Here is a 17,726-nt window from a genome sequence, read left to right on the forward strand (position 1 = left end):
CTCTGTCTGTAAATCCCAGTAAAGCTCCCTTATCACCTGTGAGAGGTGGGAACAGAGAGCAGGAGGGAGATGAGCGTGGCGTGTGTGTGTTGTGTGTGTGTTGTGTGTGTGTGTGTGTGTGTGGAGGTGTCACACTCCTGGAGAAGTCATTTCATCAGAGGAGAACGCTAGGGTCTGCCTGTGACCCTGCCATCTGGGGAAACAGCTGATCTTAACAAGGGCTGGCTCTCCTTTCCCCCTGCACTCGCACACACACTGATACCCTTGTGTTACACTGTCCCCTGTACACCTTGGAGACACACACACAAATCACATAAGACCACACAATGGCCGACATATTAAAATACAAACAAGCAGGCACAATTATGTACTTTATAAGACTACATACGACGTACATTGTCAGTGAGACACTAGGTGGGTGGATGAAGAGGCAGGCAGGGTGTGTGGGGGGGTGGACTTGTATTTGCTACTGCAGGAGATTCAGGGGAGGGTCATGGGGGATGGGGGGGGGGATGGGGTGGCATCAGACTGGTGACCTCTCAGAGCTGCAGGGGTCAGACAGGGCTAATTAGTCTGCAGCACCTCCTCAAACTTCTGCCCCGGGATATTAATGAAGATATCTATAGGACAGCAGCTGCTGTACACCCTGCTCCGCTCCCTCCCCCTCCCTCCCCTCATCCTTTCCTCTTTCCACCCCTCATCTTCTCTCATTCACCCCCCCATCCCTCCCCTCATCCTCTCTCATTCACCCCCCCATCCCTCCCCTCATCTTCTCTCATTCACCCCCCCATCCCTCCCCTCATCCTCTCTCACCCCCCCCATCCCTCCCCTCATCCTCTCTCACCCCCCCATCATCCCTCCCCTCATCCTCTCTCACCCCCCCATCATCCCTCCCCTCATCCTCTCTCACCCCCCCCATCCCTCCCCTCATCCTCTCTCACCCCCCCATCATCCCTCCCCTCATCCTCTCTCACCCCCCCCATCCCTCCCCTCATCCTCTCTCACCCCCCCATCCCTCCCCTCATCCTCTCTCACCCCCCCCATCATCCCTCCCCTCATCCTCTCTCACCCCCCCCCATCCCTCCCCTCATCCTCTCTCACCCCCCCATCCCTCCCCTCATCCTCTCTCACCCCCCCATCATCCCTCCCCTCATCCTCTCTCACCCCCCCCATCATCCCTCCCCTCATCCTCTATCCCCCCCCCCTATCATCCTTGTCCTCATCATCTCCCCTCTTAGTGCAGGACTGTGTCAGGAGGGTTACTCACTTCCCAGAAAGCGACCAAAAGAAGTGTGTGTGTGTGTTTATGTGTGTGTGTTTATGTGTGTGTGTGTGTGTGTTTGTGTGTGTGTGTGTGTGTTTGTGTGTGTGTGTGTGTGTGTGTTTATGTGTGTGTGTGTTTGTGTGTGTGTGTGTTTGTGTGTGTGTGTGTTTGTGTGTGTTTGTGTGTGTGTGTTTGTGTGTGTGTGTGTGTGTGTTTATGTGTGTGTGTGTGTGTGTGTTTATGTGTGTGGGTGTGTGTTTGTGTGTGTGTGTGTTTATGTGTGTGTGTGTTTGTGTGTGTGTGTTTATGTGTGTGTGTGTTTGTGTGTGTGTGTGTGTTTATGTGTGTGTGTTTATGTGTGTGTGTGTGTGTTTGTGTGTGTGTGTTTGTGTTTGTGTGTGTTTGTGTGTGTGTGTGTGTTTATGTGTGTGTGTTTATGTGTGTGTTTGTGTTTATGTGTGTGTGTAACTCCAGAAGAGAGTGACGGCCGCTTGTCTCTACATCAATACCTCCCCAAGCACACTTCCAGTCAAACGATTTGAGATATGTAGTCAAGTACAGTACGTCTGCATCAAACCTACATATTGTTGATTTTCACAAAAAGCAGCGTCGCTTATGAAAACCAGTGCTCCTGCTGACATTTTTACACAATTAAAAGTGATTTTTTCCTGGTAACAGCTTTGAGTTGGCTGTTGGCTCTATTGTGACGAGGTTAAAATGACCCACGCTCAGGTCAGTCTTGTTAATGCAGCACTGGCATTTAGCTCTCCAAGGTTGGAGTCTGAGGAGATCCATTTTGTGGTGGGGTATATCTCTCGTCTTGTTAAATTTCTGACATCCTATTCTCTACACATCCGTCTTTGCAGGAGAATGAGGGCTGGGAGGGGGGCTTGCTGTGTGTGGGAGTGCTTATGTTACTGAAGGTGACTCATTGAAAGAGGTCACTGAATAAATATAGAATCCCAGGAACACTTGGCTAGATCTATTGATTCCAAGAGACAGTTACCTTGACAAAGACAGCGTTAGAGATACTGTCATTTAGCCTTTTTAGTTTTTCTGATAGACAGGCAACGTTATGGGCTGTTGGTGGGACGGTGGGAATCAGCGTAGTTTAGGGAACGCGCTCTGAGCTGGTGTGGTTGTGATCCTAGTCGTAACGCGTCGTGTTTTCTGACGAGACGGCAGTTAATCTCCAGCGTCATTAGGGCACCATCCGGGCTGCGGGAAAATATGACATTCTTTTGATCATCCGCCGAGTTCCAATCCCCCGGTAAACAATCGCCACCGGCACCTCTCGGTAATGAAGAGTTTCCCAGATGTCGCGTCCTGCTCCTGAAAGAACACCTCCATTACAGCAAGGTGTCAGAAACATGACCCCTTCTTCCTTTCATCTTCTCAGCTCTTAATGAACACCCAGACTGCGGCTCTTTTCCTATCGCCTCTTTTGTCGTCTTCTTCTTTTTTTGTCCTTCTTCTTGTTTCCTGTCGTTTCCTGCAGAAGAGGTGGAATAGTCTTTAGCCCTTCTTAAACAGAAATATACGCTACACTGCTATTAAGAAAACTCCTCTTCATATCACCTTTTTTTTCTTCTTTCCTGCCGTGTCCTTTGGCAGAGGTGGTGGAGATATTAGCAGAGAGAGCGAGCGAGTGTGTCAGCCGTGTTTGGTCAGGTGGTGACCAGCGCTGTGGCTGAAGCTCATGGGTAATTTAACCCTATTGATCGTGAGGTGAGGGGGTGACAATAACGAGGCCAGAGATCAGGAGACCGGCACACATGATGATGACAGAATCTCCCTGGCCAGCCCTGCGTTCACACCTCACACCGCTAACCACATCCAGCCTGCATGCATGTTGCACAAATGGGTTTGTAATATGTCTAATCTTGAACGCTATCTTCACCATCTCCCATCCCCTGTGTTCTGTGCTGTCCTCCGATCTGGTGTGCGGTCGATGCAGATAACCCCTGTCAGCGACGAGGGGTGTATTGACATTCAGCTCCCAGCCACATCGCAGAGTGGAGTCCTGGGTGGTGCACATGAATTATGCATGCCCTGACGACAGAGAGCTGGGCAACACTAGTGCCATCATAATTGAAACAATTGAAAAGACAATACCAGCTGGGTCAATAATTAGACAGCAGGGAAGGAAACCTGATCCGGGCCCCCCCGCCCACCCGACCACCCCACACGTGGAGGGACCTTTCCCCAGATGTCCTGGCCCTACATGGGGCCGGCATGGGACCCTGTGTGGGGCTGTTGTGGGCCCTATGTGGAGCAGGCATGGGACCCTGTGTGGGGCCCTGTGTGGGGCCCTGTGTGGGGCCCTGTGTGGGGCCCTGTGTGGGGCCCTGTGTGGGGCCCTGTGTGGGGCCCTGTGTGGGGCCCTGTGTGGGGCCCTGTGTGGGGCCCTGTGTGGGGCCCTGTGTGGGGCTCCGCTACATGCTAACTCGGCGGCGGCAGAAAGGCTACAAACTCTCACTGTTCGCTCGCTAATCTGACCCAGTCATGCAGATCAGTAGGATCGCAGGGAGCCTCTGAACAGGTGAGAGCAAACAAGCATCCAAACAAATAAAATACAAATAATAATAAGCAGGTGTCATGGTGGCTGGTTGATTTATTGATGTGAAGTTTAAAAACAAACAGGGAAGTCTTGGAGGTAGTTTGTCAGGCGTGTCCTCCTGTGTGGGGCGCTATGACATTATTCACGGTGTGTCTGACACACTGGAGAGGAGAAGGCGATCGATACCTCTCTCCCAGCCCTCAGGTTCCATAAATTCACGGTGAGGGCTCCCAGCAGATTCATTTCACCCACTGGTCTTCAGCCTAGAACAACAGCACAAGGTGATCACCATAAACCCACCGGCCCAGGGCTCATCCCTCACATGGGGCATGCCTTTATAACTTGGAGGAGGTGAGGAAGCAGGCAGGACAGACACCCTGCCCACGGCTACCACACGAGACCCGCTGCTAACGTGCAAACCAAAGCAGCATTAGGCTAGGTGAAGGCATTTAGCGTCAAAGTGTTGAGACTGCTAAAACACAATCTGCTCTGCCACAATTATTTCCAAAACTGTGAGGTGAAAGAAAGCGTGTGTCGTTTAATTTCATGGGAATGTGTCAAAGAACCAGAGGGAAGCCATTAGAGTATTGAAACATAGTTTTATTTGGGGTTTTATAGTCTCATTTCCGAGTTTCTCTTAGTATTGCCCCAGTAAGCACAGAGCCTCCTGTGTTTGACTGTGCCTTCTCCATTAGGCTTTATAGAGAGCCATGTGCACTTTTATTGGAGGGTTAATGGATTTTAAAGACCAGAGTGGAAGTCTAAATCCACAACATTAAACCTCAGAATGGCACCCAGGGATATGTGTAGGTCGCATAATCGTTTGTATTAAAGTTAAAAAGCTCAAACTGTGCAAACGATCTATTTTCCAAAACACAAAATCAAAACTGCGACAACGGGAAACGGCGGGGGGAAAAAAAAACAAAAACAAATAAACAATGAAATAGAAAGACAAAAGACTTTTGACATTTTCAGTCTTAAAAGCCTAATGAGTGGAAGTAATTTTGCTGAAAGGAACATCAAGGACTCGGAAAATACTTTTCACGACAGACTGTATTCATGCATAATTAGCTGTGAAATGGCACTACAGGAGTCTGTAGTTTCCTGGTCTTAATTAGTTTTTATCCTGAGTCTTAGATGGGAAGTAAACAAAGGGAACATAGATTTCAATGGCACTTAACTTCCACATTCTTTTTCAGACAACAGCGGTGTAAAAATGTGGAGACAAGTTGTTACTTCCCATAACAGTGCACCATTGTCCTCGCTGAAACGAGTGTCAAAGCTCCTGTTGATCTAGGTCCTGGTATCAGAAAAAAACCCTACTAGATGTAATGAAGAAGTTGTCCAGGCAAGATCCCCACTTCACAAAACAGACACAGCAATTAAACCACAGCCCAGAGGCCAGGCTGCCACAGTATTAAAAAGAACTCATAACTATGGGAGAGAAGCCTCTGCCCCAAAGACCGAAAGGTCGTCTGTTTCTCAGAAACAATACCCCTCAACAAAGCTTTTTTGTGTAAAGTTTTACAGTTTGTATGCACTTCACAAAAATGGTATCCGCCAATGATGCTACATTGTGTGTGTGTGTATCTTTGTGTGTGTGTTTGCCACAGACGGATGACAAGGTCTTTAATGGAAGTCAGGTGGCTGAGCGGTTAGGGAATGGGGCGAGTAATCCGAAGGTTGCCAGTTCGATTCCTGGCCGTGCAAAATGACGGTGTGTCCTTGGGCAAGGCACTTCACCCTACTTGCCTCGGGGGGGAATGTCCCTGTACTTACTGTAAGTCGCTCTGTAAAAGAGCGTCTGCTGAATGACTAAATGTAAATGTAATGACAGCTCTCATTAATGCGGGGTGTTGGTGGACAGAGGGTTGCTGTGTGAGGAGGAGACACTGCGCTGCATTAGAGGGTTGCTGGCAAACTCCACTTCAAACCTGACCTTCCCCGGGTCTTGCCCACTCCTGATGCATCACTGTCATCCCCACTACCCCCACACCCCTCCCACCTCGACACAGTCACCCCCACACCCCTCTCCCCTCCCACCTCGACACAGTCACCCCCACACCCCTCTCCCCTCCCACCTCGACACAGTCACCCCCACACCCCTCTCCCCTCCCACCTCGACACAGTCACCCCCACACCCCTCTCCCCTCCCACCTCGACACAGTCACCCCCACACCCCTCTCCCCTCCCACCTCGACACAGTCACCCCCACACCCCTCTCCCCTCCCACCTCGACACAGTCACCCCCACACCCCTCTCCCCTCCCACCTCGACACAGTCACCCCCACACCCCTCTCCCCTCCCACCTCGACACAGTCACCCCCACACCCCTCTCCCCTCCCACCTCGACACAGTCACCCCCACACCCCTCTCCCCTCCCACCTCGACACAGTCACCCCCCCTGCCACCCAGGCTGGGTCTTCTCCTGCACCCCATTACTCTAAAGCGCCCTAGCCCCCCCGTCTTCCCTCTATTTTCCTTTCGACCATTTCTGGGCGAGACCACCACACTCTCTCTTTCTCCGCGTGTTTACCCGGCTAGTCATGATGCCATTTCCCCCCCTAGTTTCCTGGTGATGGATGACTGTTGGCCGTCTCGCTGACAGCCATGCAGCTGATGCCACATAATTACAGTATCACCGTTTAGGCAAAATTACCAAATTACACCAGTTCTCAGGAGGCTGAAGAGACTGACAGGCCAGCCGATAAAAGAAACAAAAATATCTGTGGAAAAGGCGAGAGAGAGACAGGGAGAGACAGAGAGAGAGAGAAAGAGAGAGAGGAGAGAAAGAGAGAGGAAGAGACAGAGAGACAGTGAGAATGAGAAAGAAAGAGGGAGAGAGACAGACAGACGGAGAGAGAGACAGACACACAGAGAGAGAGCAAGATAGAGAAAGAGAGATAGAGAGAGAGAGAGAGAGAGAGAGAGAGAGAGAGAGAGAGAGAGAGAGAGAGAGAGAGAGAGAGAGAGAGAGAGAGAGAGTAAGGTCTCTGGAGCCGAGTGGCAAATGTAGGTGTCTGTGAGACTTGAGAGCCGTGATTACAGCCAATGAGAAGGGAGAGAGGGAGCTTATTGGTGTCTAGTAGCACGGCTCATGAATACTGCTCCTTGATATCACATTTATACACTTCAACATATCCAGCATTAATTCATTTCAAAATGTAGAGTGCCTCATCTGTTCGGAATGACTTAATATCTCGATAAAACAGGAAGGTCTGTTTTTGTGACTTTTAACATATTGAAAAATGGCCGCTCGTCTGAACATAATTTTCATGCAGATGGATTTATTCTCCTTTCATGGTGATCTTTTCACCAATGAACATTTTCACAATAAAATAATCGAATTGCACGTCCTTGGGTCTTAATCGAAACAAGAACAGGTCCTTGTCTTCGCGGCAGACGGACAGGCAGGCAGGCAGACAGACAGGGTTAGCCGTCTGTGGCAGGGTTGACATTTATGACGTGTGTTTGAACAGTGTGCAGCCCAGATGGTGACTTAGCAATGTGTTAATGTGGTGAGACTGGTAGACCACCAGGCCAGGGAGACCACAGCACCACACACACAAAGCCTCCATTTTACACTGGATCCTTGGATATCTGTGTGGTTGAAAAGACCAGAAATAACAAACGTTTATTTAGGTGGATCTACTGCCGGCTTGGTCTGGGTATTGTTCCCTCTGTTGGAAAACGTACCCGTCGGAAAAATGCAAGGTTGAATATGTAAATAATTTTGAATGCTCATCATCTCCATACAATAACTCTACTTGTGCCTCAAATGGCTGAGATACTGGACTGAAGTGAGTACTCCAGTCAGCATCCATCCTCATAAAATACTTTCATCATTCTCAAGAATATTTACAACCATAATACTGAGTGTCAAATCATGGCAACTGTGTAATTTACAAAGGATGAGGACTAGGGCTTAAAGTAAACAGAATTGGAGTCACAATGAGGTTTACTCAACAGTTTTCCTGTACAACAGACCCGTCCAGCGTAAGTGTAGAGGATACTCGTCAGAGTCACGTACACCCAGCTTTACCCACACATGGATTCGAACTCAGGACCTCCAATTCAAAAGAGCAACTACTAACCAGCGTCATCACCATCGAAAAGCTACCTTTTCTCGGGCACGGGTGGACTGCACTGATACTGAGGAGGAGCGAGTTTACCAATTCACCTCGTCTACACCAGCAACATGCACCAATCACCTCGTCTACACCAGCAACATGCACCAATCACCTCGTCTACACCAGCAACATGCACCAATCAGCTCGTCTACACCAGCAACATGCACCAATCAGCTCGTCTACACCAGCAACATGCACCAATCAGCTCGTCTACACCAGCAACATGCACCAATCAGCTCGTCTACACCAGCAAGATGCACCAATCAGCTTGTCTACACCAGCAACATGCACCAATCAGCTCGTCTACACCAGCAACATGCACCAATTCACCTCGTCTACACCAGCAACATGCACCAATCACCTCGTCTACACCAGCAACATGCACCAATCACCTCGTCTACACCAGCAACATGCACCAATCAGCTCGTCTACACCAGCAACATGCACCAATCAGCTCGTCTACACCAGCAACATGCACCAATCAGCTCGTCTACACCAGCAACATGCACCAATCAGCTCGTCTACACCAGCAAGATGCACCAATCAGCTTGTCTACACCAGCAACATGCACCAATCAGCTCGTCTACACCAGCAACATGCACCAATCAGCTCGTCTACACCAGCAACATGCACCAATCAGCTCGTCTCCACCAGCAACATGCACCAATCAGCTCGTCTACACCAGCAACATGCACCAATCAGCTCGTCTACACCAGCAACATGCACCAATCAGCTCGTCTACACCAGCAAGATGCACCAATCAGCTTGTCTACACCAGCAACATGCACCAATCAGCTCGTCTACACCAGCAACATGCACCAATCAGCTCGTCTACACCAGCAAGATGCACCAATCAGCTTGTCTACACCAGCAACATGCACCAATCAGCTCGTCTACACCAGCAACATGCACCAATCAGCTCGTCTCCACCAGCAACATGCACCAATCAGCTCGTCTACACCAGCAACATGCACCAATCAGCTCGTCTACACCAGCAACATGCACCAATCAGCTCGTCTACACCAGCAAGATGCACCAATCAGCTTGTCTACACCAGCAACATGCACCAATCAGCTCGTCTACACCAGCAACATGCACCAATCAGCTCGTCTCCACCAGCAACATGCACCAATCAGCTTGTCTACACCAGCAACATGCACCAATCAGCTCGTATACAACAGCAACATGCACCAATCAGCTCGTCTACACCAGCAACATGCACCAATCAGCTCGTCTACACCAGCAACATGCACCAATCAGCTCGTCTACACCAGCAACATGCACCAATCAGCTTGTCTACACCAGCAACATGCACCAATCAGCTCGTATACACCAGCAACATGCACCAATCAGCTCGTCTACACCAGCAACATGCACCAATCAGCTCGTCTACACCAGCAACATGCACCAATCAGCCGTTTGGGCTGTTGTCCGGCCCTCTGCAGGCGTCAAGACACACCAACAGGGTGGAGATCGCCTAGACAAACGCACAGGGCAGAATGATAATGTTTCCAGGGGTAATTTAATCAGAATGAGCTGTGTGTCACTTACTAATAGTGGGTACTTTGCTGTGATTTATCTGTGTTTGCCGAGCGGAGAGAGACTAACAGACGGCCGAGTCCCTCAGATTAAATAGGGCACGGGAGAGATTCCTCATGATATCAGGGAGAGGAATTTATCACCAGCTAATGATTAGCATTATTAGTCCAGGTGCAGTTACTGTAAATATCAGAGGTCCACATCTGGTGCCAAGCGGAGGTAGGCGATGATGATGAGGGGATATGATGATTGAGTCGACCTTGAGGAGGCTCAGGTAAACAGAGTTAAGTAGCAAAACTCTCCACAGTTTCACACCCATGTCTAGATTCATGACACTGAATTCAATTATCAACTGATCCTAATCACCCGTTCTCCAGATAGCAAAACAAATCTAACAATCTGCTAGCTACAGCTGGGGCAGCAGTTTGTGCGCACACAAATCTCACAAATACACAGTGATACAACCATGGCAGGCTATGGTGAAAAGAAAGGTCTCAAATCCAATACAAACTGTTAAAGAAAAGTTCCACCCCCCTTCGGTGTTAGATTAGAGAGTAATCAAAGCAGTGCAAGCATCCTGATGCTGCATGGATAACACTCGGTCTCCAGACTGTCAGAGGAGGCCGGGTGGAGGCAATACTACAAAGCCTGAAATCTGTAAACCCACAGCAGATAAGCTGGAGGGGTAAAACAGTTCAGTGTGAATCACAATGAGAACCTCTTACCCCTTCTTGGAGAGGGACTAGTAACACTCTGACAAAAGAACCGTGTGGCACAATATCAAACCTAGCTTTCCTCCACAACTTCAAAGAGATAAGAGAAAAGAGTACAGAAAATAATCGTAATAATAAAAGAAAAGAGGCCAAACACGCTTAGCCAGAATCCATAATGTACCTTGGAGAAGGTTTGTGCTTTTCTAGTCATTTTTTTTTCACCCTGTATTTTGAAGAACACCCCGAGGTTTGTGAGTCACAGTAATTGACAGACATGGGTGGAAGGGATTCGAATGACGGCAACACCAATAAATAAACAAGCAATGTCCCTCAACCCCTGGGTTGGCATCAAGTATTCATTATTTAAAGGCAAATGACGGGATTCCATAAAAGGAGAGGTCAAAAAGGGAAAACAAAACAATAAACAGCAGAGGAAGGTTTGAACTGTCAATCTGAAACAGCCCCGGGGAGAAAAAAACCCCGAACTGAGTGAAAGATTCAAGATGAAATTGGAGAGTGAAAACAGCCCCTTGTCTAGCTAAGCACCCCTTAGGGGCACTCTCTCTCCCAGACAGACCTCCAAATCTATCCATGAACGCCTCGTAGGTCATAAAGACGGTCCAAGCTAACCATGAGAGGAGGCAAACTCATGACTGAATACACTGCTGTGTTGCTCTGTTTAGTTTTCTTAACGTCCCTAACTTCCCTGTCACGGCTGTTATTTCGAACATCATATTCGTATTCATTTGTGTCTAATGACTGTTTTCCTATAAATACTGCATAAAACGCACAAAAGGCACACAGTCTCTACAAACTTTGCACAAACAGAAAAGAGACACTAAACTTGGAGACAAGTGACCTATAACTCTTGAACATTGCAATAACAGTCTAAAATAGAATATTTAATTAATACAGGGGCTGGCTAAATGTCTAAATCATCACTCTATAAACAGATGTGTTACATGAGGAATAGACAATTTCCTTGACAGATTGATGTAACAGACAAAGTTTCATTCAGGCCTTTTCCGCTATAGTAGGTGGATAATTATAGTCATTGATTAATAATCCTCGACCAGACCATTGTAATCAGTGCCACATGTTTTCCTGCACTTTAGAAGGGGCGGCTAATTTGCCACTGAGATTCATGGCCTGAACTTCTTAGTGGGATGTAATGGAGGGCAATTTACTTGTCCAGGGCAAAAAAAAAAGAAATGACCAGGTTTAGACTTGTCATTTTCCATTGCTTGGGAACATCAAACATCCAAACAAGGAGAAAGCTATGATTTTATATCATTATTTTAAGTAACTTCCCTGGGGCAAAAAGAGTCTCTCCCTATGGGCATCAGTTTTTGTCATTAGCATGAGGGAATAATTTATTTCTTCACCAGTGGTTTCATTTTTTTCCTTCCCCTTCAATTGCTGTATTAGCTTGAGAGATCAGGCCACGCATGCCCTTGAAGGGTTGTACTTGTCTGAGCCCTGGAGGTATTCAGGTTTAATAATCCCGTTCTCTCTGCATTCCTTCATGACAGAATTAGTGTGTAAAGTTTTCAACAAAACCCAAACACCCCATCATGCCCACACCGTGACAAAACACTGTGACAACAACACCGTGACAACAACACCGTGACAACAACACCGTGACAACAATACCGTGACAACAACAGGGAAGGTAGCAAGTAACGATGCATCCCTTTAATACAGAACTTATGGACTTATCTATTCTCTTTATTTAACAGATGCTTTTATCCAAAGCAAAACCCAATGAGGAGGGGGAGGAGGGAGGGGGGCAGTGAAGTGCTCTAACCACTGAGCTATACCTTTTCCCAAGTAGTACGTATGGCTCTGTTGTGGCGTCACAGCTAGTCCTCCGCAGTGCCAGAAGGACATAGTCTCACTGGGATCCAGCTGGGACATGTGACCAAGCATTCCAGCAAACCAGGAAGCCATAAAGTCGATTAACTCATGTCTACTGTATCCTGAAGTGTACCTTTCCAGAATGGATAAATAGGATACATTTTCCATCCGTCTGTGTTTATCACACTGTCCATGTCAAAGCAATCCCACCATCTGCATATGTATCAATCGAACAAAATGAATTTGGTTACAGAGAAGTCTCTGGTATCTCTCAGTCCTACTGTTTTGTATGTGGCTTTGGTTTAATCTAGCGGTCTGTTTACAGCTTGTCTGTAGTATGAGTACATACTCCCTACATGGTCTAGCCAAATCTCCAGCAAGCACATGGGAAGCACATGGGAACAGGACTAGAGGAATATGAATCTTGCCAAAATCTGTCTAACTTTGGCACCGAGATTTCACTAAAGAGTATTGTGAACGCTGTTAGTCATAACTAGCCTAGGGTTATAATGTTCAACAACAATACAACATGTGCAAGTGAATGACATTGTGAAGTGTTTTAGGAATGGAAAATACAAACATCAATGTGAATCCTTTGTTTTCATGTGGGCCATAGCCAAACATAAATGGGCATAACTTACAGTTTGTGAGCGTAAGTGCGTGACCTTGTTTGTCTGCTGTAGATGGGTGCTGCAGTAGGTTTGTTGTTCCTTTTACAGACAGTTCAAGGCAATGAGGCCCTTCTGGCACAGACAGCCTTTGAGTGTGTTAGACCTGATTAGTCAGCAGATTGTGTGTGTTTTAACGGGATGCCTAATGCTGGGATGACGCTCAACACTGCCCGTGTGCTTCGTGTGATTAGCCTCAGAGTTTTAATCATTAGTCAAATCCACCACCACTAAACATGCTCCAAAAAAATACACAAGGGGCCACATCATCAAAGAGAGGAAAAATAAGATTAAAAGTGTGTGGGGGAGGGTGCCATACATTTCCTGAGGTTGAAAACATGAGAAGTCAAGGCTTTAAATTAGCTTCCTTTTCAATAATTCATCTTAATTTGCAGTAGCCCGAGGAGGATGTAATATTGTGTCAAATTGTGTGAGTAAAAAAAGAAAAAGGAAAACTGTACAAACATCAATCTTGTGCAGGCTTTGATCACATGCTTTCCAGGCCTGTGCACAGTCATCTAACTTGGGGACGAGTACACGACCTTTTGTACTTGCGTCGCTATTATTTGGGCTTGGCTTTGTTAGTTGCAAGGCGGATTTAATTTGTATTTCGGAAGATTTGATGAGGTGACAGCATGTGAACGTTCAGTTGTGACAGCCTAAGAATGGCTGTGTGGGTTGAGCAAAACAAATATGTCTCCCTTGTACGATAAACGAAAAACAACAAACCCAAGCATCCCATTGGCTGGGGAGCAAAGCCTACCAATCACAACGAAAAGTCAAAGTGGCTGTCAATTTCCCAAAGCAGTTATGAGTGACAATAGTGATTATGGCAGTGAAGAGAGCGGAAATAAGATGATAAAACATGTTTTTTGGGGGAGAGTGTTCTAGTTTCTTGACAGTAAAGAAGCATCCCTTTGATGTGACGAGACTCAGACTCCTCTCTTTCTCAGATGAGTTATCAGCTAACACAAGAAGTCCCACCGAAGCTTTGGGACAGAAGTCAGGTCGAGATTTGACAGTCTAGCTGGTTATTAAACTGTCAGGGTTTACCGTTTTTGTTAAACAGATGACAATGGACCAGGCTGCCCACAGAATCAGTCATGGCTTATCTGCTCAGCTTTACTGACATCTTTAAGACATATTAACACAAACAAATTTTGCCTCAAGATTTAAAGTTGCCTCTCTAGTGTGCTAGCAATAGGCCCTAAAGGAGAAATATGTTCCCCCTGGGGATTCTCACTTGACATAACCGTAACAAACAACATTTTAGTCACCTGTTTTTATCTAAAATATTTAGGATCCATTCAAACAGCCTATTTACATGAGGCAGCTGCATACAAATGGTTCCTCTAACTCAGTATTCCAGTCCCATCTCTTGGCCTGTCATATTATTTAGCCAACCTGGTGGAAATAAGACAAATGTCGACAGGATGTCACATCCAAACACACACAGCCCATTTTAGGGTCTTTCGTTGTTTGTGTTCATGTTCTTTATCCTTGAGGAAGACAGGAGCAGAAGTGAGTCCTCTGCGATCCTCCTCCAGTCATTTACAGAGTGACAATATTCATAACTCAAACAAGTAGGATTGTGTGACCCGTTAATAGAGTAAATCAAGGATGAAAAATCAATCAAATTAGTAATGAATAGTTCCCTTAATGTCTCTGTTTGTGTGCAGATGGCACCTTCAACTAGCCACACAACAAGCGCATATCATAATAATTATCCTCCTAATAACTTGCGCTCATTAATCAGTAATGGCTGTTGGAAGCTAATAAACTATAATGAAAAATGTTTTCCTTTGGCAGAGTGGACATTATGCAGAGGCTGCAGAGATCACTGTGGGGTGAGTGGTTCTCTCCAGAGATGGCAAAAGTACAAACATCCTTCACTAAAGTAGAAGTACAGATACTCATGTTTAAAAAGACTATGGTAAGTCTGACTACACTTTTTCATTCAAGTTCAAGTAAAGAAGTATGGGCTCTGACATATACTTAAGAATAAAGTAGCCATTAATACTATGTTATACTATACTATATATTTTTTTCAACCTTTCAAAACATTTGATTTTGAAAACATTATTTTTCAAAATGTTGCTCAGAATTTCTTTCAAAAACTTTTTTAAAATAATAAAATAATAATAAAAATATTTATTCAACCTTTCTAAACTTTTATATTCAAAACGTTAATAATCAAACCAATATTTTAGCCAAATATTTTTGTAACCTTTAAATTAGTATTTGAAAGTAAATGTTTCCAAACGTTTTGAAATGTCTTTTTCTTTTTTTACTTTTATAATCTTTTTCCTTTTTTTTCCAATGTTTATACTTTTCCAACAAATTTTCTTTTTCAATCAGCGTGTCGGACAGATTTGCACTGACAGTGTATAATGCATAATGCAACCGACACCCCCTGAGTTTGGGTATAGGTCCCAAATGATGAGGCCGTCCAACACTGAGGTGACAGTTAACGTAAACCTGTACTCACATTTAGCCGGGAGGTCGTAGCCGCAGGTGATCTTGGCGTGGCCGGTGTCACAGCCATGCAGTGTGTGGCACTCGTCGAACAGCAAGGATCCTGCCGCTTTGTGTATGCAGCCATCAACTGAAACACAAACACACACACACCCTGGTGAGCCCGGGGGGGGGGGGGGAGAAGACCTGACAGCGTGTGTGTATCATCTGCTCCTCCGTGTTGGCCGTGTGTTCGTCCTGTAGGCCAGACCGGAAACATCTCAGAAGAGGCCAGACGTACTGTAACGGTTCAGCTTTCTCAGAAATGTCTGTTTGTTGTGGCCAGTGGAGTGCTGGACCCCTGCTGCTTGTAAATATTGACAAAGACTGAGAGGGAAATTAGCTGTGTTTGTTCTATTAACGCCTCCACACACACACACACACACACACACACACACACACACGCACACACACACACACACACACACACACACACACGCACGCACGCACGCACGCACACACACACAGGGAGTGGGCAGGTGCAGCTCCTGGTGTGATCCCTGGCTTGGCTGGGGAGCTCTGTACACTGAGATTATGAACAGTGTTCCCATCGCTCGCAGTGTGGCTGCATCCCTCCGTCCTGAGTCTGTTAAGATGTGGATCTGTGTTCTGATTCTGCCTGCCCCCCCCCCCCCCCCCCGCCCCCTAAGGTTTTAATTTTAGCGGGTTAAGGCAGCGATGGGCCTGATGGATGACGCGTCTTACACGAGAAGGCAGAGAGATAGAAATCCAAATGATCCGTCTCCTAAAGCCTGACGCCCCTCCAAGAGTCTGTTATCAATCACACTGAAACATCATCAAATCCTACTCGAGCTGTCCTGAGAAAATCCTCACGAGGCATTAGTGGATAACCCTCTCTGGAGGAACAGGATGGGCGCTAGGACAAACACACGGGTGTCTAGAATAGTTTTGGTTTGTTAAAGCCTGTTAGTCTGGCATCATCATGTACTGTAGAGAGGATGGATCTTTCCCTGGCCCCTGAGAGAGAGAGAGAGAGAGACCTTGGAGGGCAGAGAAAGAGTCTGGAACAGGGTGAGTTCATCCTCAGGAGGAAATGATGGAAACATCCTGTACACAGACCAGCCAATCAGCAGGTAGAGGGGTTCATCTGTGCCATCTGTCCAGTCGCTCTTTCAGACAGAGACAGAGACAAACAAGAAGCACTGCTGGAGAGTGAAGTGCAGCACCCACAGGAAGTGCAGCACCCACAGGAAGTACAGCACCCACAGGAAGTGCAGCACCCACAGGAAGTACAGCACCCACAGGAAGTGCAGCACCCACAGGAAGTACAGCACCCACAGGAAGTGCAGCACCCACAGGAAGTGCAGCACCCACAGGAAGTGCAGCACCCACACTGCAGCACTTTACATCTGGGAAACACATCCTTTTGATGTGACATGGCTTACTTCAACTGCCCTCCATTTCCCGAGCTAGCAGGCTCAGAGGCAGGGAAGAAGGCAGGCAGGGAGGCAGGCAGAAGAAGGGAGGCAGGGAGATGGAAGGGAGGCAGGCAGGGATGAGTCAAACACAACAGCTGGCTGAGATCAATCATCTTTAATGGACTGAGGGACAGGCAGTTGACAGAGACTGATCCTGATGGCTTTTTGAAAAAGTAACACGAGTCTGACAGAGATGAAGACAAGCAGGAAACCCTTCGTAGAGCATTGATAACTGCAACACAGTGGATTTTATCATAAAATTATATATAGAGAACATACAGTATAGTACCATATTTTTTAACATACAGTATCAGCGCAGTATATTGTTATCCACAAATCCCTATTTCTGGAAAGCTCTGCAGATAATTACACCTCCTCCAAGCATGGATTCAGACTGAGTCAAAGGCTAAAATTATGTTTAGAAACAGAACTCATTAAGAGATGGCTGAACACAAGTATGCTTCTGTTCCACCCACACACAAGTGAAGCATGCTCCAAACCAACTCCAATCACCTTTGAAATGGGCTTACAGTCTGACAAACTCTTATTTGGGGGTTAATAGACAAGGGCTCACCCTTGTTCATCTAGACCTAGACTGTTCCATCTACGATGTTAAACACGCCGATTCAAGCAGACTCGATTCATAATTAAGCGCACAACTTCATCATCCTCCAGCAGGAGCCAGAGACAAAACACCATCCCATAATCGGACCTATGATGGACTGCATGGTCGGTATGGTTCCGGTGTACCAGTATAGTATATCACAGTACAGTGCAGCACTGTGAAAATCATTTAACTGAACAGTAAGCACATAAGTCTTGTGAGTGTAAATGGAGCAGGGTGATTCTCCTGAGGAGATCCCCACCAGCAGGTGCAGAGAGAGCAGGGTCTCTCCAGGGTCTGAGGAGTCTGCTGGGCGGGGAAGATAGAGAGCCCTCCGCCAGACTCCCCCCCCCACCTCTCTCCCCCCTCCCTCTCTCCCCCCTCCCTCTCTCTCCCCCCTTTCTCTCCCGAGGGCCCCAGCTCCCCTCAGATACACCC

The 17,726-nt window shown here is 47.0% G+C and overlaps 1 protein-coding gene across 1 annotated transcript in view; it reads right to left on the bottom strand.

Annotated features, from left to right (window-relative positions):
• Nucleotides 1-17,726, bottom strand: part of macrod2 (mono-ADP ribosylhydrolase 2) — a 325,831-nt gene that overhangs the window by 165,303 nt on the left and 142,802 nt on the right. Inside the window, exon 5 of the mRNA XM_062464550.1 lies at nucleotides 15,220-15,336. Coding sequence (XP_062320534.1) covers nucleotides 15,220-15,336 — 117 coding nt within the window. The remainder of the gene's footprint in view (nucleotides 1-15,219; nucleotides 15,337-17,726) is intronic.

Source organism: Osmerus eperlanus, chromosome 6 (assembly GCF_963692335.1).
Source record: "Osmerus eperlanus chromosome 6, fOsmEpe2.1, whole genome shotgun sequence".
Taxonomy (NCBI): domain Eukaryota; kingdom Metazoa; phylum Chordata; class Actinopteri; order Osmeriformes; family Osmeridae; genus Osmerus; species Osmerus eperlanus.